Raw genomic sequence first — 25,043 nt, 5'->3', positions numbered from 1 at the left:
AATAAAATAAAACACTTTTTTCATCTGGACCACTTTTTAACATTCGTCGAATACAGGTATCGTCTTTCTGGGAAAAAAAAAAAAGAAAAAACAAAACAAAACAATAATAATAGTGTCAAAAAGCCACAAACTGTTTTTACCGTCGTACAAAAAAACCCGACCCTGTCTCTTTAAAACCGCCGAGCAGGCTCATTATTTGGCAGGAAGTTAGCTTCGGCTAACAGGAAGCCGAAACATGAGGACGCACTGAGGGGCAGGAATTGGCAAAGAGAAACGAGTGTGAAATTACTCTTTACTCCGGTTTCGACTCGGTGTTTCAGGTAGGAAGCACACCGTGTGACTTAAAGCCGTGTAAGTGTCCGCCGTGGGCAGCCGTAGCTGGGCTCCGGGGCCGGACATGGCTCGGTGTGCTGGTGTCGGTGGGTCTTCGGTGCTTTGTATCGGAGCAGACATGGCTCAGTGTGCTTACATTACTCCAACAGCCCACACTGAGACCCACTGGACAGTCCGGGGACAGTCCGGGACAGTGGTGCATCCGTTCAAAGCTTGTGTAAAATGCCCGTGGGCCGTGGGCTGTGTGTTTCCTCCTTCTGTGTGCAGCTCAGACTCAGACCTGCATCCTGGCTCTAATACGCTTAGTGCAGATTTGTTGTTGGTTTGTTGTGTTGACACCAACCTGGGCCTGAATCTGGACCAGGACCAGGTCTGTGGGTCTCCAGTGGGTCAGGGAGCTGGTTTTTTATACCTCTGTTCACCCCAGGGTTCATGAATGTAGTTAGACAGTGGTTATTGGAGCCAGAGGCAGTTTACAGTGATCTGAAACTGATCTGAGAACAGCTGGAAGGAGAAGGTCTGGGTAAAGAAGTTCAAATGGGTGGTCAATGTCTGGGCTGATTTTTTATCCAAGGGGATTAAGGCCACTGGGGGAAAAATGAAGGTCCAGTGTATGTATGTATGTATACATATTTTTTAATTGTTTTTCTGAGAAAAAAAAAAGTTCTGAGAGAAAAGTCAATTCTGCCTTTTTTCTCAGAATTCTGACTGTTTTTAATTTTTGTTATTATTGTTCTGAGATTAAAATCAGAATTCAGAGGGGAAAAAAAGTCTGAACTCTAACTTTTATTCATTTATTTTCTGAACCCCCTTCATCCTCACTAGGGTCACTGGAGCCTATCCCAGCTCCTTATGGGTGAAGGTGGGGTACACCCTGGACATGTCTCCAGTTCATCGCAGGGCTGACACATAGAGATAAACAATCACTCACACCTATGGGCAATTTCTGTTGATTCTGTTGGGTTTCTGTAAATTGGCTTAGAGTCTGGTTTTGACCAACTCTATATATAAAGTGTCATGAGATAACTATTTTGTTGTGATCTGGCGCTATATAAATAAAATTTGATTGAGTGATTTGATTGGTTTTCCCCTGTAAGTGGCTTTGGAAAAAAGCGTCTACCAAATGCATAAACAAAAAACAGTTTAGATTAATCGATTAACTTTTGGATTAATCTTTGGATGGTGGGAGGAAGCCAGAATAACCGGAGAGAACCCACGCAGACACAGGGAGAACATGCAAACACACAAAAAGATCCCACCCCCATCGACTGGTGTTGGAATCAAACCCAGAACCTTCTAGCTGTGTGGCACGAGTGCTATCCACTGCACCACCGTATCACACTGAATTCTAACTTTTTACCTCCGCCAAGCAATGGCGGAGGTTATGTTTTCATCCGGGTTTGTCTGTCTGTTTGTTTGTTTGTTTGTCTGGTGGCAAGATAACTCAAAAAGTTATGGACAGATTTGGATGAAATTTTCAGGAAATGTTGATACTGGCACAAGGAACAAATGATTACATTTGGGGGGGGTCTGATCTGCCTTGGCGGAGGTCTATGCTCTTGGAGTGGTTTTCTAGTTTCTGACTTTAATCTCAGAATTCTGACTTTTTTCTCAGAGTAATAATAAATATATATATATATATATGTTTGACCTTAATGTTAAATTTATTTTTCCCCCAGTGGCCCTTATCCTCTTCCGCAGATTTTGGGTCATCACTCAAAGTTGAAGAAATCTGTTGGTTGTTTGTGGTGTTTAATTGTAAATTGTAAAAGCACTTCACTGTTTTACAAATTTGGTCTGTGGACAAACTCCTACTTTAGTGTCAGTGTATTTACAGTTGCAGCTAAACTAGAATATTAGTGAAACATTCTTTCATCAGCCATGTATACAGAACAGTTGTGGAAAATGGTAAAACTGATAAAGTCGTTACATAACAAAGTGTTTAATTATTTACATGACATCAACTTTTCCATCGTCATCACAGGAGAAACAACAGCCTCCCGCCTGCATCAGAGGCAGCGATGGTGAGTTGGAAACACTTACACATTTCATCTCTTTGACATAAACAGATTTCATAGGGTATCTCTAGGTGTATAAGTGCATTTTCCATAGTCATCTCCTTATTATCTGATCTTCGTCCTTTCTCTCAGTCTTCAGCAGTGGATCTGAAAAGTAAGGAGGAAAAGGATGCAGAGTTGGACAAAAGAATCGAAGCCCTGAGGAAGAAAAATGAAGCTTTGGTCAAGAGATACCAGGTATGTCCATAAAATGTATCTAAAGATATGTTCTCTGGGGTTTAGACCCAAATCATCACAGAACGTTTAGTTTTTTTCAATCTGTTAAAATGACATTAATCTGAAAGTCTATTTGTTGTGGTTTCTTAGTGATTCTAGTGAGCACAGTGATTAAAAACTGCATAGAAATCAGAATGATTCCTCATTCATTTCCAATAGGAAGGATTGAAAATGATAAAACCCACCCCGTTTACAGCCACCTTAATTCAACATATATTTAACTAATTAGCCTCACAGCATAATTATCATGTTTTTGGCCAAATTGTGACATGTGTGTAACTTTGTTCTCGTAACACTGCTGCTTCATTTAATGCAAATATCACAATTTGGCCAAAAATACAACTAAGGCAATTATGCTGTGAGGCTAATGATATATTTAGCATGACTTTGGACTTTATTGGGCTCAATCAGTATCTTTAGTACAGTATTTATTAAAGCCTGATCGATTATTCGGCGGGATTATAGCGTATCCCCGATTAATCAAAATTGGTCAATATGTAACTTTTTTTGCTGCACGGAGATTTTGTCACTCGTTGCTCCTGTTTTTCTGTGCTGCCTGGAGAGTTAGAGGAATACTAAAGCATGTCAGTTTTACTTTCACTTCCACTTCGACAGTCACAGGCCGCTACAGTTTTTATGTCACTACTTATAAAATATACACTCACATCTTTTCCCAAAAGGCTACTCTTCCCAGCATAAGAACTACCACATCCACTAATAGAAGACTATTATGCAACATTTTAAAGTTGTGTCAATTATGTTTGTGAGATAAACAAAGATGTAACTGTTAATTCACATGTTTACCATTATCTAATATAAGACTATTGTATCCTGTTTATAGCAATGTTCTTTTTTCATATATCGGTTGATATATTGGTTATTGTCCAATATATCGGATATTGACCGATATCGCCTTTTTTTTAGCCCCCAATATCGGTATCGGCATCAGCCCCAAAAATCCCATATCAGTCGGGCTCTAGTATTTATTAAATCACAGTTTGTGTTTTGATGATTTTCTTCAGCCTTAGATGTGATGGAGGTTCTTGGAAATGTTAATGACTCTTTAATGTGCTTTTACTCAGAGACAATTAACATCCAGCTCACCATATTTACCACAGATGTAGCTGCATTTGTCATCTTTAATACGATGTGTTGACCAAAGCCCAGTGTTTTACAGAATGTGAACTATGAGCCTCAGGGTAACAGGAGTTCCACCTGACTGCCCATTAAAGCCAATAATTATACGGTAGACGTGTGTCTGAGCTCTGAGTCTTAAAACAAGTCCTGAAACTTGTTCTGTATTTAGTCTGTAGTTACAGTGGAATTCAGGTGATAAATCACATTCCTGTCATTGAAAACAAACTAAAACCATCTCATTAACACATTAAATATAATTACCTGTAGATGATGTTTTTATGTTGAACTAATTGTCTCTTCTCATCACAACTTCCTGTTATTTACCGACTGTTCAGGAAATCGAGGAGGACAAGAAGAAAGCAGAACAGGAGGGAATCGCTGTGACGACGCCCCGGAAGCCCCGCCCCCACGAGTCAGAGACGGACAGAAGGAAGACGGAGAAAGAAAACTTCACGGTCACAGTGGACCTTTCTAAACCGACAGGGGTAAGATGACATGAGACACGTTTCCATGAATCTATGAGCATGAAGAGCAATCAGTATTGAGCAAAATGTCAGATTTTGTAAGAGTTTTCATGCTTTCTTAAGGTGGTTTTTGCCTGTTTTGAAGAAGAATTAGTGTTGTATATTCCCCATATTTTAGTCTATTTAAATTAACTCACATTGCACGTCATATTTATGCATTTTCCTCTTAATTAACCGTTCACTATAAAAGCTTCAGCCAACCATTTTGTTTAAGATTTGGCATAGGTGCTCTTCTTTCTGCTCATATAATTTTGACTTAATTCTGTTGCACACAGTTTTGTTTTTGTTTAATTTTTTTAAAGTTTAGTTTGCTTTATTTATTTCATTCATAAGATAAAAGAAAATCTGCTTTTATGTGTCAGCAAACAGGACCACATCATGAATGAAAAGGCGCAGGAAGAAGAATAATCTTATACTTTCTGCTTCTTTAACAAAGCATTTGTGCATCTGTTGTAGTCATTCCAAACAGAACTCTGAAATCAACCTCTTAATACAGTACTGCATCACTTACTGCTGCAAGTCATCATTTGCAAAAAAAAAAAAAAATATATCAAACACTTTAGCCCCTTGATTTCTCATTTTCTTTCAGCTTAACCTAACAGCCAAGCACTATAGAAAGAAAAAAACTGAACAAAGAAGGTTAAAATAAGCGTAGAACATCTAAATAATCAACAAAAATAACAATATAGATCATTATAAACATGCAAACATAAACACATTATAAACATTATAAACATATGATAAATTAATTGGGGTGGCCGTGGCTCAGATGGTAGAGTGGATCGTCCAATAACCGAAGGGTTGGCGGTTCGAATCCCGCTCTGTCCCAGTCATGTGCTGTTCCTTGGGCAAGACACTTCACCCTCCTTACCTCCAGTGCTGCTACTCACACTGGTGTATGAATGTTCCGTGGTGGTTGGAGGGGCCATAGGCGCTGATTGGCAGCCACACCTCTGTCAGTCTGTGGCTACAAATGTAGTTTACCACCACCAGAGGGAGAATGTGTGAGTGAATGAATAATGGATCCACTGTACGTGCTTTGAGTATGCGTTCATAGAAAAGCACTATATAAATCTAATCCATTATCTGTTAATGTTGGTGTATTTTGCTTAATGAATGCAGTATTTTCCCTCTGACCCGATGACGCTCCTTGAATCCATCAAACTCAGATTATGACATAAACCATGTCCATGAGCTGTGTCTGTTTTCTATATTATCATGTTTCTGTGGTCTTCAGTCATTCATGCAGATCTGCTTCTGCTTCTGATCTGCAAAGATTTGATCAGCTGAACATGATGAACCAGTTACAGCTGCGTAACAGCAGCCACTGTAGGTTCTGGTCCTGGAATGAGAACCTTAAGCCCGAGGGTTCACGATCAGATACTCTGAAATCAGTTCATACCAACGTAACCAGACCAGTGTATTTTTTTCAAACCGTGTTTTCTTTATTAACCTTTTTTTTTTTCATCAACTTGAGCCATAAACAAAAATACCAAACACTCAATAACGACCTTATTTTTTAACCCTTTAAGTGCCATGTTTGTAGTGTAAACTAATTGTATTGTTTGATACAAAAAATGTTTTTTTTTTTCCAATGTGCCACATAAAAATTGGATTTTTTATTTTTGTATTTTTGCATCCTGATATTTGTCAATGATTAATGGCAACATTAGTTAATATGCATTTTTTTTTTTTTTTTTTTTTTGGTGCTAGGTCAAATGTTAAATGCTAAAATGTGTCAATGCAAATTTTTTACTCACTTGGGACAAGGGTGTTAGTGGAGTAATTTAACATTGTTTACAATGTACTGATTTTAGTGGCTGGGTCAGAATTTTAAAAATAGTTCAGAAATGAACAACTTTTGAATTCTGACCCAAACCAAATTGTAAAAAATATTATGACATATAACATGAAGTGTAAAGTGTGCATAATATGCTCACACGAGTAACAGAAGTTTAAGAGTGTCAATACAATACAGTAAAATGCAAAAAAGCATCAATTACTGAAATAAATGTTACTATACTCGTATTTCAAATTGTGAAAAATAATGATCTTTTATAGCGTGAAGTGCAAAGTGTGCATAATATGCTCACACGGGAAGTGGAAGTTTAATGGTGTCAATACAATACAGTAAAATGCAGATAAAGCATCAATTACCAACATGATATCATGAATTGCGTACAGATAACGCACCACTTTTAATTGGCGCATTATCTGTACGCATTATAAGGTTTCCACGTGTATGTTCATGCCGTGTAAAATACTATGTTGTTAGCATTTGTGGCTAGCAGTTTGGGTTAGCGGTCACGGATATGTAAACTGGAGATCTGATACGTGATTAAATGGTGTTTAATAACACGTGAAAGGATGAAAATGCGTACTTATAGCACGCCAAATGCCATAAGAACTGGTGTAACATACAACGCGATTTCATGAGATCATTCTGCAACTACTGATAAAAATGTTACTACACTACTATTACAAAGTGTGGGAAACACTCTGACCTTTTATAACACGAAGGACAAAGTGTGCATAATAGGCTCACCTGGATACTGGAAGGCTAATGGTTCTATTTCCATTTTTGGCTCGAAAACAGACATGGAGTTCAGTCATCTCACTAGATTGTTGAAAACTCATGAAACGGTGCTAAAATTCTGTCTGTAAAACCATCAGAACCCTGTGGTGGTACCGGGCTGGTCCAGTCCACCTGCTGAGGTCCAAATTACCTTAAAAATCATGGGTAATGAGCCTGGCCTGTAAAGGTTACCAGACGATGAAAGTCCCGGAGGACAACGGGAGGCGTCGGCTCCACATGTTCAATGTCTGAACGATATCGATTCATGGTCAAAAGGTCACGTTTAGTTCATTAGTGGGTTAAAGCTTTTCTCCAGCCCATCCTCAAACCACTGATCTGAGCCTAAAGAGACGCCGTCATTGTCTCACTCTGACATACACATAATCTGTAGAGGTGATTAGTCTTTTCTACTTGGGTTTGGACCAAATGTTCAAGAGTCCAATTACAGATACAGATGATGAGTTACTGGAAGGAAAGACGGTTTCCTCCACCAGTTGTTGGATTTTCACCAGTATTTGTTGCATTATTATCAGTCAAATGTAATGTTTAGAGTAGAATATGAGGTTTTAATCAGTGTCGGTGAGTGAAAACACAGATATCAGACTGAAGCAGTGAATGTTTTCCAGTTTTATGTCATATGAAGGGTTGAAACTGTGGAAGTCCCCCAGACTTGTGGTTGGTCTTTATAGAATAGATTGTGCATATTTCACAGCAACTGGCCCAATTCCAGACTATTTTCTCAGTATTAAATACACTGAGAAAACCTGGTGACTGCCCAGGCTAGTCCTTACTTAAGGCGAAGACACACCAAACTGATTTTAGGAGATTGGACATCTTCGGGCAGTCTGGCGAAGTCGGTGACATGAGTCTGTTTGGTGTGTTCTGTATGATCGGCCGTCGTTAATGCCGTCTCCAGTCTTTTCAGCCGATTCAACATATGTAATCGGCCACTACCAGTCGTTCAGTCGGGCCAATCTGATTGGTGGAGGGATAGCCCTTGACTAGTGAATCAGTGAAGGAGAAGTTTCCATGTGAATACAGCTATGCCAAGGTACTTCACACTATTATTGTCTTCTATAACAGTCCATTCACTGCTCATATTGTATCTGAATGAGTGACAGTCGGTGTTGACTATGGACTTGATTCATTCTATGAAGTGAACACTGTTAGCATAGTGTGATTTGTCCTCTGTTTTCACCTGCAACATCCTTCTTCTTTCACAAGAAGCCCGAGAGCTGACAATGCCAGTATCTTCTTATTCCTAACCATCCGTTCAACACGTGCAACAACCCTTAATGACTACTCAAAACTCTCTGCTTCCGGTTTTATGTCTAGCGCAAGTGCAGAAAGTACGCCCAAGTCTATAGTGGATTTGGTATGTTCTTCACACTTTTTTGATTGTGTCAGGGAGACAGGAGCCGACTGATCAGTTGGGCTACCTTTTCTGGAGACAATCAGCAGTCAGGTTGATGTGTCTTCACCCTAAAAGTCAGTGTTTCTAAATTAGACATTTTGTTGGTATATTTAGTGATTTTTTTTTTTTTTTTCCAGACCCCTATAGAGACTCTATCAAAAAAGCCACTAGTGACAAATCTATTCCCTTTTTCTAGAGTTATTGGAGACTTTTGGAGACTCTGACGTGAAAACACTTATTGTTGTTTGTCTAAAACAAATCACTGAATGTAACATGAGATCAAATAGGGTTGAATGTGAAACCTGACTCAAATGCACCACAAAGTCCCCGTTTCTGTCACAAACCACAGCTGAAATTAAACTAAAAAGGTAGAATTTCAGCTGAGTTTTTACTACATGATTAACCTGGTTTCAGACCTTCACCTGCCACATGTTGAAGAGGCCCTGAAATATGCACAGAGGATAAAGAATCAAAATAAAAACAGTTAAAAAATATTGTTCTAAAATGAGTTTATCGTCTAGTCTTACTCCTGATTGTGTTCATTTTGTGTTTTAGGAGAAGAGAGTCGTGAATGACTGGAAACCCTCGACACCTCGGGGCCGGAAAACGTCAGAGGAGAGCGATGGTCAACGAGGTCCGAGCCCTCCAGGAGGACGGGTCAGGCCGGGGTCAGCCGAGGAGGACGTGGAGGACGGGGAGGGGAGGGGAGGAGGAGGGGAGGAGGAGGGGAGGAGGAGGGGCGGTGATGGAGGAGGTGGACGCCAGGAGAGGAGAGACCGAGAACCCAGAACACCCAGAGATGGAGAACCTGGAGAGATGGGAGGACCTGGACGTAGAGGAGGAAGACGAGGAAGAGGAGGGGGCGGAGGAGGAGGAGGAGGAGGGGGTGGCGGAGGAGGAGGGGGAGGGGGTGGCGGAGGAGGAGGGACACCAGGTGGAATGGACAGGAAATCCAAGGTAGGTCCATATAGACGGGTCATTATAGTTTGGTAAAATATCTTTTGAGTGTCTTAAAGGGCTCATATTTATCTAAACCCACTTTTATTATTAATAATTATATTCCTGTATAAAACCTACTTTTGTGCCACATTTATGTGACTGAGTTTTAGATTTACCTGCCATGTTCGACTCAATAAACATGGTTTGTCCAATGTTCAGACTTAAATGTGGTTAAAAAGGATATTAAGTTAAACAAACTGTTTAAATTCCATTGTTTTTCCCTTGTATAATGATTTATGTAACTAAAACACACTGTGAAGTATAAATTCAGTTTTGTTTTGGTTTTTATACTAGTTCTTAGATCATTTAAAGCCTCAGTTTGAGCCGAAAGATAATTTTACAAATACATCTTTCAACATGTTAATATAAGGAAAGAGGAGTTGGTAATTGTAGATTTTCTTTTGTTCTTTAGCTGCAGAAGTAGTGTTGTTTTTACCTGTATTTATTACATTTTGTTCTTCTGGTCAAAAATCCAGATGTAATACACGCATGTACGGTAATAATACATGTTTGTTTGGTTTTTTTTTTTGTCAGGAATGGGAGGAGAAGAGGCGACAGAATATTGAGAAGATGAATGAAGAAATGGAGAGAATAGCAGAGTATGAAAGAGGACAGAGGGTATGACATTTACTGTGGATTTGAGTGTTTGATTGACTTTTGTCCGCATATATATTGTGATTTTGCAGATGTTCCATTTCCAGTCAGTCTCAGACTCATTACAGTTGATCTTTTGGATAATTTCTTTAATGAGGTACTGAACACTAAACGTTTCTTGAGCTGTCAATGAAATTATAGGACTCTGCAGTGATGAAACGTCATGTGTTAATAATTACAGAAATCTGGAACTCATTGGTTTATAATTGAGAACATGCTGCTTCCTGTTGTAAATCATCTGAAAATTTATATAAACCAGATGAATGTTAATAAAAAAAAAAAAGTGGCAGGAACTGTGACTCCAAAGCCAATGCTGGAGTTCATTAAAATGCAATACCACTGACGGCCACTAGAGGCTGCTATTAAACATCCTGGATCCCATAGATTTACAATGAACTGCTCAAAAAAAGAGACTCATTCTGGTGTCACTGGTTTTATTTGGACTCTGTATTAAGTGTTTTGGTTCATCTTTAAATACTTGCTCAGTTGATAAGAGTTTAGGACAAATACAAACTTTGATTTCTGTTTATTAAACGTAATTCTATTAGAGTTGTGATTAATAGGCTGCTTTAATAAGACTATCAAATGAAATTATGTGTAAACGTTTGATATAAACGTGTCATATTCTCTCTGACTCGTCTTCTCAACCTCCTGCTGACTTGTGGATCTTTTCAGAGTCACTCAGGAGATGAAGTTTTCATGTTGTTGTATAAAACGTACAGAGCATGAGTGTCAAACATAAGGCCCACAGGCCAAAACCGACCCAATGTGGCCTGTGGGATGAATCTGCAAAGTACAAATATTAACAGTCAAGAGGGTCAAACTCATTTTATTTCCAGACTCCAAAATGTTATCAATATTCTGTCTGTTATTAAATGTTTTGTGTATTTGTAGATCCACTGTGATCTGTAAGTAGTTATGCACATCTGTAAATGATAAACTGAGGCAGAATATTGTTAGTTTGTACAAAAACAAAGGGAAAAATTCAGACTTATATTAGTAACTTGCACTTGTTTAACTAAGAAATTTCAGGTTGTACATGGTTGTTTAGGTTATCCACATTTTCTTAATGTAATTTAATTTTTTTCACATTAAGAGAAAAATTTGGATTAAAATTATTCACATTTTTTTATGAAAGGGTAGTTTGTGCATGTAAACCCTTTCAGAATTAGATTTTTACTTTCTTTGTACTCAAACATAGAGAAAAGTTTGGAGTTGTCATTATTTTTAGGTCATCATGCTATTATTTTACTGGTCCAGCCCACATTCGATCATTGAGCTATACGTGGCCCCTGAACTATAATGACTTTGACACCTCTGGTCTAGAGAGACCAGAGTGATGAGGTCCAAATGTCCTAGACTCATAGACAATATGATTAATGGTTTGGTGAATCCTTCTCTGTAGCCGGATGGAGACAAACCGATTCGTAACTTCCTGGATGATCCTCGGCGTTCAGGCCCGGCGCCGGACACGGACCGTAAGGAGGGCAGCAGGAGGCACGTCCGAAACTGGGGAGGGCTTGACTTCGACAATGTGAAGACGGGGGCCGAACTGGAGAAGGAGTGGACAGTGAGTAATGAGGACACCTGAAGCATCCGCCTGTAGATGGATGGATAGATAGACTTTATTGATCCCAAACTGGGAAATTGTGCGGCAGCAGCATAACAGTAAACATAGAACAAGAATAACAAATGCAACAGGAGAGCAAACCCAATATGTACATGATAAATTAGAAGTATAAAAACAGAACTGGAATAGATTGAGTGCAGAACTAAAAGAAATTTCCAGTATGATTGTGTTTAAAAAGAGGCATAAAGAAATGATTTTCCATAGGTACATTGATAAATAAACTCCATAAGGTGTTTGTTTGTTATTTGGATGGGAATTTTACAATGTGTTGGTGAATGTGTTGTAATATGGACGAGTGACTAAATGTACATGTTTTAAAATTGCTGATAAATTTGGGAGTGTTGTTTTCAGTAAGTGAGTAAAGGTTTGAAAGGGTAGGATTAGATAAGTTTATACTTCTTCCTACTCCTTTTTGCTCATGTAAATTTTGAGGCTTAAGATGTTGTGGTGTTCTCATTCTCTTGATTATCATTTATTTGCATTTCTGTTTTTAAATTGTCATTTACATGATCGAAATAAAGATATCAATCAATCAATCAAACTGGTAAAAAAAAAAATCTGGACAATCAAACTGTGAGGTGCAAAAATAGCTGTAATGTGTGAAGTAAAATTTAATTTTTCTGTAGGGAACATGTGCGTAGAAAACATTAAAGTGCAGGGTTTCTGCAGGTCATTAAGAAAAACATAAAAAATCATTAGATTTTGTGAAAATTAAGGCCTTTAAATGGCATTCAAAGGCATTAAATTCAATGTCAAGAGGCATTAAAAAATGAAATGCACTTGATGGGGGAAAAAAGCATTGTTATTCACGATTTATTTTGGTTACGTAAACATTTAATAATTTTGATCTGAAGTATAATGTGATGATTGCCAGGCGGAACCCTTTAATTGGCTATTGTTTATGGCCAGTACATGAAGTCACAACACCAGATGCTTGGAATGCAATGTGGTGTGAATGTGTTCATGCTGTGGGGAAAGAGGGGAGGGAATTTTGGTAAATGTCAGAAAAATGGGAAAATGCAAGTTTCAGCAGAAGTGGTTGGAGGAGGAACTATTCAGAACCTGGTTAAAGCCTGTCGAAGGTAAACCATCATAAAACTATATTTGAAACTATATATGTAGTTGGACATGGGCATTACATTTGTTTAAAATGGCATTAAAAAGCATTAACTTAGATTTGCTGATACCTGCAGAAACCCTTAGTGGACATATGTTCATGACCTGAGTTTTAACGTTAGACAGAGGTGAGTTTATTGTCCAGTGAAATGGCAGGAACCTTCACCTTTAACCACAGACTGACTTTCAACCCCTTTGTTTGTGTGCAGAGTCGAAGGCCTGGCCCCAAAGGCTCGGTGGACATGACCATGTCCATGACGGGTCGAGAACGAGCAGAGTACCTGAGATGGAAGAAGGAGCGCGAGCAGATCGACGAGGAGAGGCTAGCACGCCATCGCAACGCCACCGGCCAATGGAGACGAGAGTGGGACGCACAGAAAACAGACAACATGTGAGTACGAGGCTTTGTTTGGATTTTTAACGTAACCGTTATTTAACCAGATAAGACCCAGTGGGATAAAGATGGCATTTGGCAAAGGTGTCAGCAACACACGTCATAATAATAAATACAAGTTAAAAGACAGATTTTAGTCATTAAATTAAAATGAGCAATAGTTTAGAGCAGGGGTGTCAAACATGCGGCCCGTGGGCTGTAACTGGACCACCATAGGTTCTAATCTGGCCCACGGGACGATACTGCAAAGTGTAAAAATTACACTGAACATATTAACAATCAAGGATGTTGAACTCATTGTAGTTCAGGTTCATACAAACAGGCCAATATGATCTAAAGTAAAATAACAGCATAATAACCTGACAACTACACATTTTCCTTCTTGGTTTAATGTGAAAAAGATAACATTACACATGAAAATATTTACATTTACAAGCTATCTTTTAACTGTAAAATATGAATAACCTGGACAAATGTGAACAACCTGAAATGTAAAGAGAAAATTAAGTGAAATTTTAACAATATTCTGCCTGTTACAAAAAGGTTTCGTCCATTTTTAGATCCTCTGTGATCTGTGAGTTGTTAATAATAAGCTGAGATGTAGGTTAACATTGAAGAAATTGTTTTTATTTGAGTTCCACACTCCAAAAATTTAACAATATTATGCATATTAAGTTTGTATAATGCTCATATATTGATGACATGTTGAGGCATAACATTGTTAAAATTGCACTTTTTTTTACATTTCAGGTTATTCAGTTTTCGTTTTAAATATAAATATTTTCATAATATTATAGTTTTTTTGCAGTAAAACAAAGAGGAAAAAGTTGGAGTTGTAATTTATTATGTTATTATTTTCCTGGTCCGGCCCACTGGAGATGAAAATGGACTGAATGTGGAACCTGAGCTAAAATGGGTTTGACAGCCGTGGTTTAGAGGATCGCAAATGGCTTGATTTTTAAAGTGTAGTTGTTCGTCTTAATAAAAGTTTAAAAACACAGGCATTGTCCAAAGGTGTGTTGTCGTCAGTTGGATTCTGATATTCTCAGCTCTATTTGTAGAGTTTTCCATGCAGAGGGGCAAAAAAATATCACTTTCGTGAAAATAAGATCCAATAATGACATAAAAACACCTAGATTTGGACTGATCAGACTTAGGGCTAGGTGTTCTGTGGACATTCAGGTTTTCATTTCTCTTACTGTGGATCAACAATAAAGATTCCCTGGTTCGTCTTTTAAAAGGAAAGAAACAGAAAGAACATGAGTAGAGACTGACCCACTGTCTGCACAAAGCTGGATCAGACAGGATCTGGTAACACGATACACAGGGCTTTCACCACCATTATTCAACTTGGATGCAGCACAGCAGGGTTTTCTGTCAAAACCGAAACTGGAAAAACCTTCTTCTCACTTCATAGAGAACAGAAACAACCCTGAAGAAGAATAAGACACAAACAGGTCTAACAAATTGGTCAATCTTTTTCAAAATTGGCAAAGTTCTGCCTCCTTCCTCATTAATGACAGTCTTATAGTGTCACTGGAAAGGCCTCTGGTGAATGAATTCCTCCCCCTGGTGGATTATCTGTGTATTGCATGTATCTAATTGTATACATCAGGTTTAAAAAAAAAAAAAAATCATACTGATCATGTAGAGGGCTTCAAAACTCATGTATCAAATGCTGCGTTTCCACTACATGGTACCGGCTGGACTCGAATCAGCCTTTTTGCGTTTCCATTACAAAAAAGGACCTGGAGTCTGGTACCCGGCAAGGTTATTACCGTTAACAAAAACTAACGAAATAACAAAAACTAGAACTGTAAAAATATTTTCGTTAACTGAAATAAATAAAAACAATAATTAAAAAAAAACGATAACTAACTGAAACTGTATTGTGTGCTTACAAAACTAACTAAAACGGATAAAAATTATGGATAAAATTCCCTCCGTTTTCGTCTTTGTCAATGTCGGCTTGTTAGGAAATCGATTTACTTCCCTCGAGCAATTTTAGCTGCTGGCATCATATGATATTTAACGGTCCGTCACTTCTCGTCACTTGTGGTTTACAGTGGTCTTCTCATCCCCACTCTACCTGGAAACATGGAGACTAAAGTTGGTAGAAAGCAGAAGAATCCTGTCTGGAATTTATGTGAATACGACAGCAAAGAAGATAGAAGATACGAACAAACTAAAACTAAACTAAAACTAAGCATTTAGAAAATAACGAAAACTAATAAAAACTAGCAAACCTGCTCTAAAAGCTAATTAAAACTAACTGAATTAGAGAAAAAAAATCAAAACGAAATAAAACTAAACTATCATGAAAAATCCAAAACTATTATAACCTTGGTACCCGGTACTAGTTTTTTGGTACCACCCCCGCCAAGGTTCCAAGACTGGGGAACGGATACTAAAACGTGACATGTAAACACTGCAGACCACTGATTGGTCAGAGAGTTGTCTCTGTGACCCACCGTTTACAAAAAACAGATGCGGAAGTTGACAGTAAATATGGCGGTAGGGTAATGCACATGATGACAGCCTGTAAAACTACACTGTGGTCGGACGAGGAGGTTCACTGTTTGGTGGCCGATGTAAAAATTCAACATGAGCTTGATGAGACAACACGCAACAAGTGAGTTTTTCAGCAACTCTCTGAGCAGACGACATGGAAGTAATGCGTCCCATTGCTATGACAACCAGGTACTCTAAAGTCGGTAGTATGCTGTAATGGAAACGATCTCCAGGAATAGTACAGGGTGGGGAAGCAAAATTTACAATATTTTGAGGCAGGGATTGAAAGACAGTGTATGACCAATTAGTTTATTGAAAGTCATGAGAATTTATTTGCCACAAGAAAATGTACATAATAGAAAATGTTTTTATTCTATGTGTCCTCCTTCTTTCTCAATAACTGCCTTCACACGCTTCCTGAAACTTGCGCAAGTGTTCCTCAAATATTGGGGTGACAACTTCTCCCATTCTTCTTTAATAGTATCTTCCAGACTTTCTCGTAATAGTTTTGCTCATAGTCATTCTCTTTCCATTATAAACAGTCTTTATGGACACTCCAACTATTTTTGAAATCTCCTTTGGTGTGACGAGTGCATTCAGCAAATCACACACTCTTTGACGTTTGCTTTCCTGATTACTCATATGGGCAAAAGTTTCTGAAAAGATATGGATAATAGTGTTAGGTATGATTATGACATCAATATATGCTTGGTTTCAAAACAACTGACGTAGTGCCTGCTGAGAAAAAACAACTAAATGTTCATTGTAAATTTTGCTTCCCCACCCTGTACCAAGTCTAGCCAAGTCGAGTTGAGCTGCTTCCATGTAGTTGAAACGCGGCAAAATATACATTTGGCGTTATAGGGTTAACGGTCCGGCCCACTTCAGATCATATGTGGCTTTTTCATGTCCTTTACTGTTAAAATCTTCAGTGTAATTTTTGCACCGTGGACCAGATTGGACCCTTTTGTGGGCTGGTTTTGACACCCCTGATCTACGGATAATGATGATAAATGTTCGTTTGCATCTTGAATCAATAAATAAGAGGCGGTACATGGTGCAAATCCTTTGAAGGTCATTAATTTAGATAAAAAAAACATTAGAGCAGAAAAGTGAAACTGCAGAAGGAAGGAGAATGTTTGAGTGAAGGCGCTCGTCCTCGTCCAGCGGTGAATGAGGACACGGAGGCGCTGACGCTGATGGAAGGCGTCGGTCTGGATGTAGACGCCGTCACAGCTGTGTTTGGGTTTTTTGTTTAACCCTGCGGCGTTTCTCACAGGTTCAAGGAGGACCCATATGTGTCTGCAGAGGGCATCGCACCGGAGCAGAGCGGCAGGAGAGGCAAGTTCACACACACACACACACACACACACACACACACACAGAGCAGGGATAACGCGCTGTTGCCATGGTTACACAACAGCCGGCCCCTCGTCCACCTCATCTGACATTACGTCGGCCCAACAGGTCGTCACAGTCCGGGTACAAAGTCACAGGACGAGCGGCGGCTGATTAACTCTGTGGAAATGACAGTTGATTAAGTGTGTTATGTAAATGCTGTATTTCCCCGGAGTCCAAATCAACCTCTGAGGCCGCGGTCACGCTGATCTGGAAGGAGAAGGCGGCGGCTTTTCCCTTCACTCTTTTAACCCACAAAGACCTAAAACCAGCCGCATAAACCTACCACAGACATCATTTTTATCACGTTATGATCATGTTTCATCATATTTGTACAGGTCATTTTAACTTGGCTTGTCTGTTACGGCGTTTTCTTCTTGTCATCGTTTACGGCGTTTTCTTCTTGTTTACATCTTTTTATAGTTACACTTTTCATCGTGTTTTCTTACTATATAGTTTACGGAATTTTCTTCTCGCATTGTTCACAGAGTTTTCTTCTTGTTTACGGTATTTTCTTTTCACATCATTTACAGCGTTTTCTTCTTGTTTACGGCATTTTCTTGCATCATTTTCAGTGTTTTTTTCTTGTTAATAATAATAATAATAATAATAATAATAATAATAATTATTTGTAAAGCGCTTTCAATCAAAGTGCTGTACAGATATAAAATCAATCACAATAAAACAATAAAACATAAAAGCTAAAAACATTAACAGTAAAAGCACATCACTACTTATAACACAGAGTAAACAAGTGGGTCTTGAGCTTTAAAAAAGCTTTAAAAACATCCACAGAGCATGCCTGCCTTATGTTGTATACAGCATTTTCTTTTCGCATTGTTTACAGCATTTTCTTCATGTTTACGGCATTTTCTTCTCACATCATTTTCAGCGTTTTCTTCTTGTTTACAGCATTTTCTTCTTGCGTTGTTTACAGCATTTTCTTCATGTTTACAGCATTTTCTTCTCACATAATTTTCAGCGTTTTCTTCTTGTTTACAGCATTTTCTTCTCACATTGTTTACAGCATTTTCTTCATGTTTACGGCATTTTCTTCTTACATCATTTACAGCGTTTCCTTATCGTTTTCGGCGTTCTCTTCTTGTTTACAGCGTTTTCTTCTTTTTTACAGCATTTTCTTCTTGTTACATCTTTTATGGTGTTTACTTGTTATATTGTTTGCGCAGTTTTCTTCTTGTACCGTCATTTACAGCATTTTCTTGTTTACAGCGTTTTATTGTTACATTCTTCATGGCGTTTTCTTATTATATCATTTACGGAATTTTCTTCTCACTACATTTACCGTGTGCTTTTCTTGTTTATGGCATTTTCTTGAATAATTCACAGCATTTTCTTCTTTACAGCATTTTTTTGCATAATTTACAGCGTTTTCTTCTTGTTTACGGCATTTTCTTCTTACATCGTTTATGGCACTTTCTTCTGTTTATGGCGTTTTCTTGTTACATCTTTTATGGCGTTTACTTGTTATGGTGTTTGCGCCATTTTTTTGTCTCATCGTTTACGACATTTTCTTCTTGTTTATGGCATTTTCTTCTTGAATCATTTACAGCGTTTTCTTCTTGTTTACAGTGTTTTTTTCTTGCATCGTTTATGGCCTTTTTGTTCTTGTTTTCAGTGTTTTCTTCCTGCATCATTTACAGCATTTTCTTCTTCCTTACGGTATTTTTTCCTTGCTACATCTTTTATGGCATTTACTGCTTGTTTTACAGCACTTTCTTCTTACATCATTTACAACATTTTCTTCTTCCTTACGGCATTTTTTTGTTGCTACATCTTTTATGGTGTTTACTTCTTGTTTACAGCACTTTCTTCTTACATCGTTTACAACATTTTCTTCTTCCTTACGGCATTTTTTGTTGCTACATCTTTTATGGTGTTTACTTGTTTACAGCACTTTCTTCTTACATCGTTTACAACATTTTCTTCTCACATTGTTTATAACATTTTCTTGTTACGTAGTTTACATCATTTTCCTCTTGTTTACGGCATTTTTTTTCTGGTTACATCTTTTATAGCGTTGACTTGCTGTATCATTTGCTGCGTTTTATTCTTTTGTCGCATCGTGTACAACATTTTCTTTGTGTCTTTGTAGCGTTTTGTTCTTTTCCAACATTTTCTGTCAGTGGTCATAAGTAAACGCACCAGTTTACCTTCTGGGTTTTTGTTAAGTTTAATGAATTTACTCCTGAATTTTTTCAAAATATCGATGAAATTCAGATCCTTTTTACTCTGAACTCCTTTAAAACCTTAACACTTTTTGTTGTTTTTTAAATTCCGGTCAATATCCAACCTCATTTATCACCTTTCCCTCCCTGTTTCCAGCGTGTCCAAGGATTAGTGGTCTTTTAGTCGTGGCTGTTTTAGGTCTTTAAGGGTTAACGTCTTAAAGCCGACGGCATGTCTTTTGCGACTGAAGTGGCTTGTGCGTGTTGATAGTTTTCAGTCAGTCATCCGGATGATAACATAATTTACTGTGGGACCGAGTTAATCCCAGGACGCCGTTATTCACAAAGCTCGCAAATGTCACGTCAGCCTGGAAGCAGCAGGACGACGAAAACTCTGAGGAAAACTCTGGGGTCGGATCGTTGACGCACCTCTGTGTTTCTGTTCAATTCTTCTGCTTTTAGTAAAAAAAAAAAGACCTGGTTTATCAATTAAAACGATGACCATAATGACATTTAAAGGTTCAGTCTGTAGGACGCGGGAGGATGTAATGAGGGTTTGGTGGGAACATGTCAAAGATCTTTGTTTTTTGGGGTTTATTCCATTTACATTGTCATTTAAAACCCTTATAAATATTTCTAGTTTTTGTTAAATCAGAACTCAGATTTCACTGTTTTCATCTTGTTCAACAGTTTCTTCTTGTGTCGTCTTCTAGGATTTTTTCTTGAGTTGAATCTTTTACGTCATTTTGGTTTGTCTTTTTGGACGTTTTCTTGTTGCTTTCAAAGGATGTTTTCTTTAGATGTTTTTTTTTTTTTTTTTTAATCATATCTTTGTCTTGATGCGTCTTTTATGACATTTCCATCTTCTTGAATCTTATCGGACTTTTTCTCTTAACTGTCTTTTTGGATGTTTTCTTTTTTTGCCTTGGACACATTTTAAAGTGCTATAACTTGAAAACAGTTGAAGATAGTGATATAATTACTATTGGCAATTGATAGGAAGTCACATATGGGCTTTTATTTGGTGCCGTGTCCTTTGACCTTGAAAGTTCAAAGAAAGGTCAATTAATATCTTTAAATATGCCGTTGGACTGCAGGACCATTGGCCCTATTTTTTCTTCTTTTACGTTTTCATCCTGTTGCTTTTTCACAGCATTTTTATCTCGATTTGCCTTTTATGATATTTTGGATTTGGTGCGTCTTTTTGGACATTTCTTTCCTGTTGCATCTTTTACATCATTTTAACGTGGTTGCATTTTTTACAGCGTTTTTGTCTTATTTTCCTCTTCTGATGTTTTCATTTTGTTGGTCTTTTTTGGAATAATGTAAAACCACACTCAACTGTCTGGTTTCATCAACCTTCACATCTAAACCAGGGGTGTCAACATGGCCGTGGGCCAAAACCTGCCCACGCTACTGGTCCAGTCTGGCCCGTGGTAGGAATTTCTGAAATGAAAAAATTACACTGAAGATATTAACAATAAAGATGTCAAAATCAACTTAGTTCAGGTTCAACATTCAGACCAATATGATGTAGAATGTGTCAGACCAGTAAAATACTGTCGTAATAACCTATAAATGATAATGTATATTATATTATTATATGAATAATAACTGTTTTCAGTGTAAAAACTAAAATTACATGAAAATGTTTACATTTACAAATTATCCTTTCACAAAAAATATGAACAACCTGATATATCTTCAGAGAAGTAAATGTAATGTAATGTTTTAACAATATTCTGTCTGTTACTAAATGTTTTGTGTATTTGTAGATCCACTGTGGTCTGTAAGTTGTAATATACATGTGCAAATGATAAACTGAGGCAGAATGTTGTTAAAATTACACTTATTTTTCTAAAGAAGTTTCAGGTTTTTCATGTTATTCACAGTTTTTTTAGGATAGTTTGTAGATGTGAACATGTTCCTTAATTTCCTTAATGTAATTTTAATCTTTTTATTGTAAAACATGAGAAGTTTGGGTTGTCATTTTTTATTAGTTATGTTATTATTTTACTGGTCTGACCTACCTGGGGACATATTGGGCTGTATTTGACCCCTGAACATAAATGAGTTTGATGCCCCTGCTCTAAACAAAACGTCAAACTTTAACCTTCAAATACATCCTGGTTTGACTTTCATTACTGATTTAACTGATACGTCTCAGTCTGTTACAAACTACAGCTTCACCACTAGATGTCGCTGTACGTCACACACTGAACCTTTTAAAGGTAGTTTTTGTGGTGGTTCAAGGTCTTCTCTTCCATGTGTTTCCAAACCCTGTCTGATGGACGGGTGTGTGTTTGTGTGTCCTTTCTGCAGCCAGGGGGCGTAACTCCGGTACTGAGCCTCGGGGCAGGGCCTCAGGTTAGACCACAGCATGGGACTGACGTCTAATTGTGTGTTTTTTTTTTGTTCTTTTTGTGTGTTTGTTTGAAGCACAACACCTGCTCCTACCTCCCTCATCCCTGTTTTTAACCCTTAGGACCCCTTCAGCCTGTTTTTGTACACGTTTGTCATTTTTCTTTTCTGATCATTATGTCTGTGTTGCAGCATATGGCATGGATTTCTGCAGAATGTTTCTTTTTTTGACACATTTTTTAATCTAATTTCAGTTACTCTAACAGGTCGTTTATATACTACTGACACTTTGTAAACCCTCTGTTATAAAATCATCATATCAGTATTTGTTTCTACTTTTTTTCCTGCATAAATCTTTTAAACCAAAACAACCAAACATTTAATAATAATTTTTAAACCTTTTTTTTTTTTTTCATTTTAACCCTTTCAGTATCAGTCTGAATACATGACGCCACTTGTTTTATTTAAAAAAAAAAAAAAAAAAACACACATAAAATATGAGATATTTTCCATATAATACATGGTCGAAGGATGTGGCATTGTTTTATATCAGTCATAGACAGGTTAAAAATTAACAATAACACCGATATATAATTGCATTAGTATTTTATATTAGATTAAAATATGTGTTTTGATAAGTCCTTTTTTTCCATGAGGGTCCTGCACTGAACAAAAGCTATTAATGCAATGAAATCAGTGTTACTGAAAATGACAATGATGCATCCCTCCATCATGTATTATATAGAAAATATATCATATGTTGTGTTTTTCATTGTTTTGTTTTTTTTAATAAACTGTATGACAAAAATATTGGGACACATCATGTCTGTAGCTGTAAGGTGTCCTGTTCATGCTGGTTTAAGATTAAAAACATCAATATTTCTTTAAAGTTTAATGGAATATTTTCTTCCTAAGTGAGATGTTGAGGAAATAGATGGTGAGGTGGTAGAAAATTATTTAAATATTTACACATTATTTGTGTTTTCAGTGTATGTTAATGTGTAATTTTTTCCATGAGGGTCCTCGCACTGAACAAAAATGAAATCAGTGTTATTGAAAATCTTTGTCCAAGACTCTTGATTTAAAACAGTGACACATCCCTCCATCATGTATTATATGGAAAATATCTTGTATGTTGCGTTGGTTTATTTGTTTTTTTTATAAAACTAGTGGCATCACATATTCAAACTGAAATTTAAAGGGTTAAAATCATCCAAATTATTGAACATTGGGTAGTTTTGAGCAGAGCTGAAGTGGTTTAAGAGATTTAGGCAGAAAAGATATTGATTATAGATGGTTTTATTGTAGTTTATGTGCATGTATATTTTTGGCTCAAGGGTCTCGAGGTGTAAAACTGGATTAAATCCCCAGGATGTGGAAGGGTTAATCATCTTCACTTGGAAGCCATTTTAAGAACCTTCTACTTGAGCTAAAAACACCATTTGCATGTGGATTCGAGACCCAAATGTGGACAAACAATGTTGGATTTGTAATTATCAATATGAGTAGACAGGCTGTAGTTACATCAACAGGTGTCCAACATTCGGTCCGGGGGCCAAAACCAGCCCTCCAAAGGGTCCAGTCCAGCCCATGGGAGGAATTAGTGAAATGTAAAAATTACACTGAAGATATTGACAATCAAGGATGTTAAAATCATTTTAGTTCAGGAAATCCAGACAAATATGATCTGAAGTGGATCAGACCAGTAAAATACTATCATAATAACCTATAAATAATGACAACGACAAATGTATCTTTGTTTTACTGTTAAAAAAAAAAAAAAAAGACCTGAACAACATGAAATGTCTTAAGTGCAGTTTTAACATCATTTTGTTAATATTTTGCAAGTTTTTGTTCATTTTTGTGCATGTTTTGTTCTTGTTATTGCTTAATTTGATCATATTTTTGTTTTTTTTTGTTGTTTCTCAAAATTACTAAATGTTTTGTGTATTTATTTGTCGATCCACTGTGATCTGTAAGTTGTAATGTACATGTGTAAATGATAAACTGAGGTATAAATATTGTTACAGTTGCACTTATTTTTCTTGAGAAAATTTCAAGTTCATGTTTTTCACATTTTTTTTATAGGATAGTTTGTAAATATAACATTTTCATCTTGTAATTTGGCTTTTTTCACTGTAAAACACGGAGAAAAAGTCTGGAGTTGACTTTATGTCTAGGTTATTATTGTATTATTTTATCCATTCAGTTCATGTTGGTCTGAATGTGGAACCTGAACTAAATGAGTTTGACACGTCTGGTTTATATCATACATATAAACTGTATCTCAGTTCAGGTGCCTTTGTCTCCATGTTCAGACTTTTGTCTAGTCTCATCATTGTCCAAGTTTACACAGATGCACAGACCTGTTTGAGGTCCTGGGTCCAGTTCAGGTCCTGTTGAAGTGTAGGTTACAGATTTTGTCCCACATTAAGGCCTGTCCCCATTCTGCTGTTGTGTGTGTGTGTGTCTGTATGTATGTATGTGTGTGTGGTGTGTGTGTGTGTGTGTGTGTGCGTGCAGGTTGTGTGTGTGTGTCATCTTCACCGTGTCTAATCTGTGGAATGACTGGAGTGTCCTCTTCACAGCCCCGAGCTCCTCTGTTCAATCTCCTCATCTTCATCCTCTCTGGTTTTTGTCCCGTCTCTTCACTGATCCCTTCATTTCTTTTGTGCTTCTATCTTTTTCTTTGTGACCTTTTTTTTTTTTTTTTTTTTTTTAATCATGGTCACCTCCTCTCCATCCTCATCCTCCCTCTGACCTTCCTCATCCTCCCTATCCTCATCCTCCCTCTCACCCTCCTCTTCGTCATCTCCTTCCTTCTCCTCTCCATCCTCATCCTCCTTCTGACCTTCCTCTCCTTCTCCTCTTCATCCTCTTTTTCCTCATCCTCTCCTTCCTCATCCTCTTTGATCTTCCTCTCCTCTTCTTCATCTACTTCCTCATGCTCATCTTCATCCTCATCCTCCCTCTACCTTCCTCTCCTTCTCCTCCTCTTCATCTCCTTCCCTCTCCTCTCCATCCTCCCTCTGACCTTCCTCTCCTTCTCCACTTCATCCTCTCCTTCCTCATCCTCTTTTTGATCTTCCTCTCCTTCTCCTCTTCATCTACTTCCTCATGCTCATCTTCTCATCCTCCTTCTACCTTCCTCTCCTTCTCCCCTTCTTCGTCTCCTTCCTCATCCTCTTTCTGACCCTCCTCTCTTTCTCCTCTTCATTATCTCCTTCTTCATCCTCTCTATCCTCATCCTCCCTCTCAACCGTCCTCTCCTCTTCAAGCATCTCCTTCCTCATCCTTCTTCTGACCTTCCTCTCCTTCTCCTCTTCATTATCTCCTTCCTCATCCTCTTTTTGATATTCCTCTCCTCCTCCTCTTCATCATCTCTTTCCTCATCCCTCGTCTTTTCTCTTGGTTTTTCCTCCCTCCCTCCCTCTCCTTCATCCCTCCAGCAGCTGGTCGTCTCTTTTTCTCCTTTCCCTTTTTATTTCATTCACCCTTCCCTCTTAGAGCCAGATTT

General features: G+C 37.7%; 1 protein-coding gene across 1 annotated transcript in view; it reads left to right on the top strand.

Moving 5' to 3' along the window:
* The first annotated feature begins 212 nt into the window (after positions 1 to 212).
* The window catches only part of ccdc9 (coiled-coil domain containing 9), a 43,128-nt gene continuing 18,297 nt past the window's right edge, over positions 213 to 25,043 (top strand). The window contains 11 exon segments of the mRNA XM_030152675.1: positions 213 to 320; positions 2,318 to 2,357; positions 2,484 to 2,588; positions 4,100 to 4,249; positions 8,833 to 9,163; positions 9,200 to 9,234; positions 9,811 to 9,894; positions 11,336 to 11,500; positions 12,886 to 13,067; positions 16,861 to 16,922; positions 21,488 to 21,532. Of these exon segments, the coding sequence (XP_030008535.1) occupies positions 2,355 to 2,357; positions 2,484 to 2,588; positions 4,100 to 4,249; positions 8,833 to 9,163; positions 9,200 to 9,234; positions 9,811 to 9,894; positions 11,336 to 11,500; positions 12,886 to 13,067; positions 16,861 to 16,922; positions 21,488 to 21,532 (1,162 nt within the window). The 5' untranslated portion in view covers positions 213 to 320; positions 2,318 to 2,354.

Source organism: Sphaeramia orbicularis, chromosome 13 (assembly GCF_902148855.1).
Source record: "Sphaeramia orbicularis chromosome 13, fSphaOr1.1, whole genome shotgun sequence".
NCBI lineage: Eukaryota > Metazoa > Chordata > Actinopteri > Kurtiformes > Apogonidae > Sphaeramia > Sphaeramia orbicularis.
Note: the sequence above shows the minus strand (reverse complement) of the source record. Positions and strands in the feature narration are given on the sequence as shown.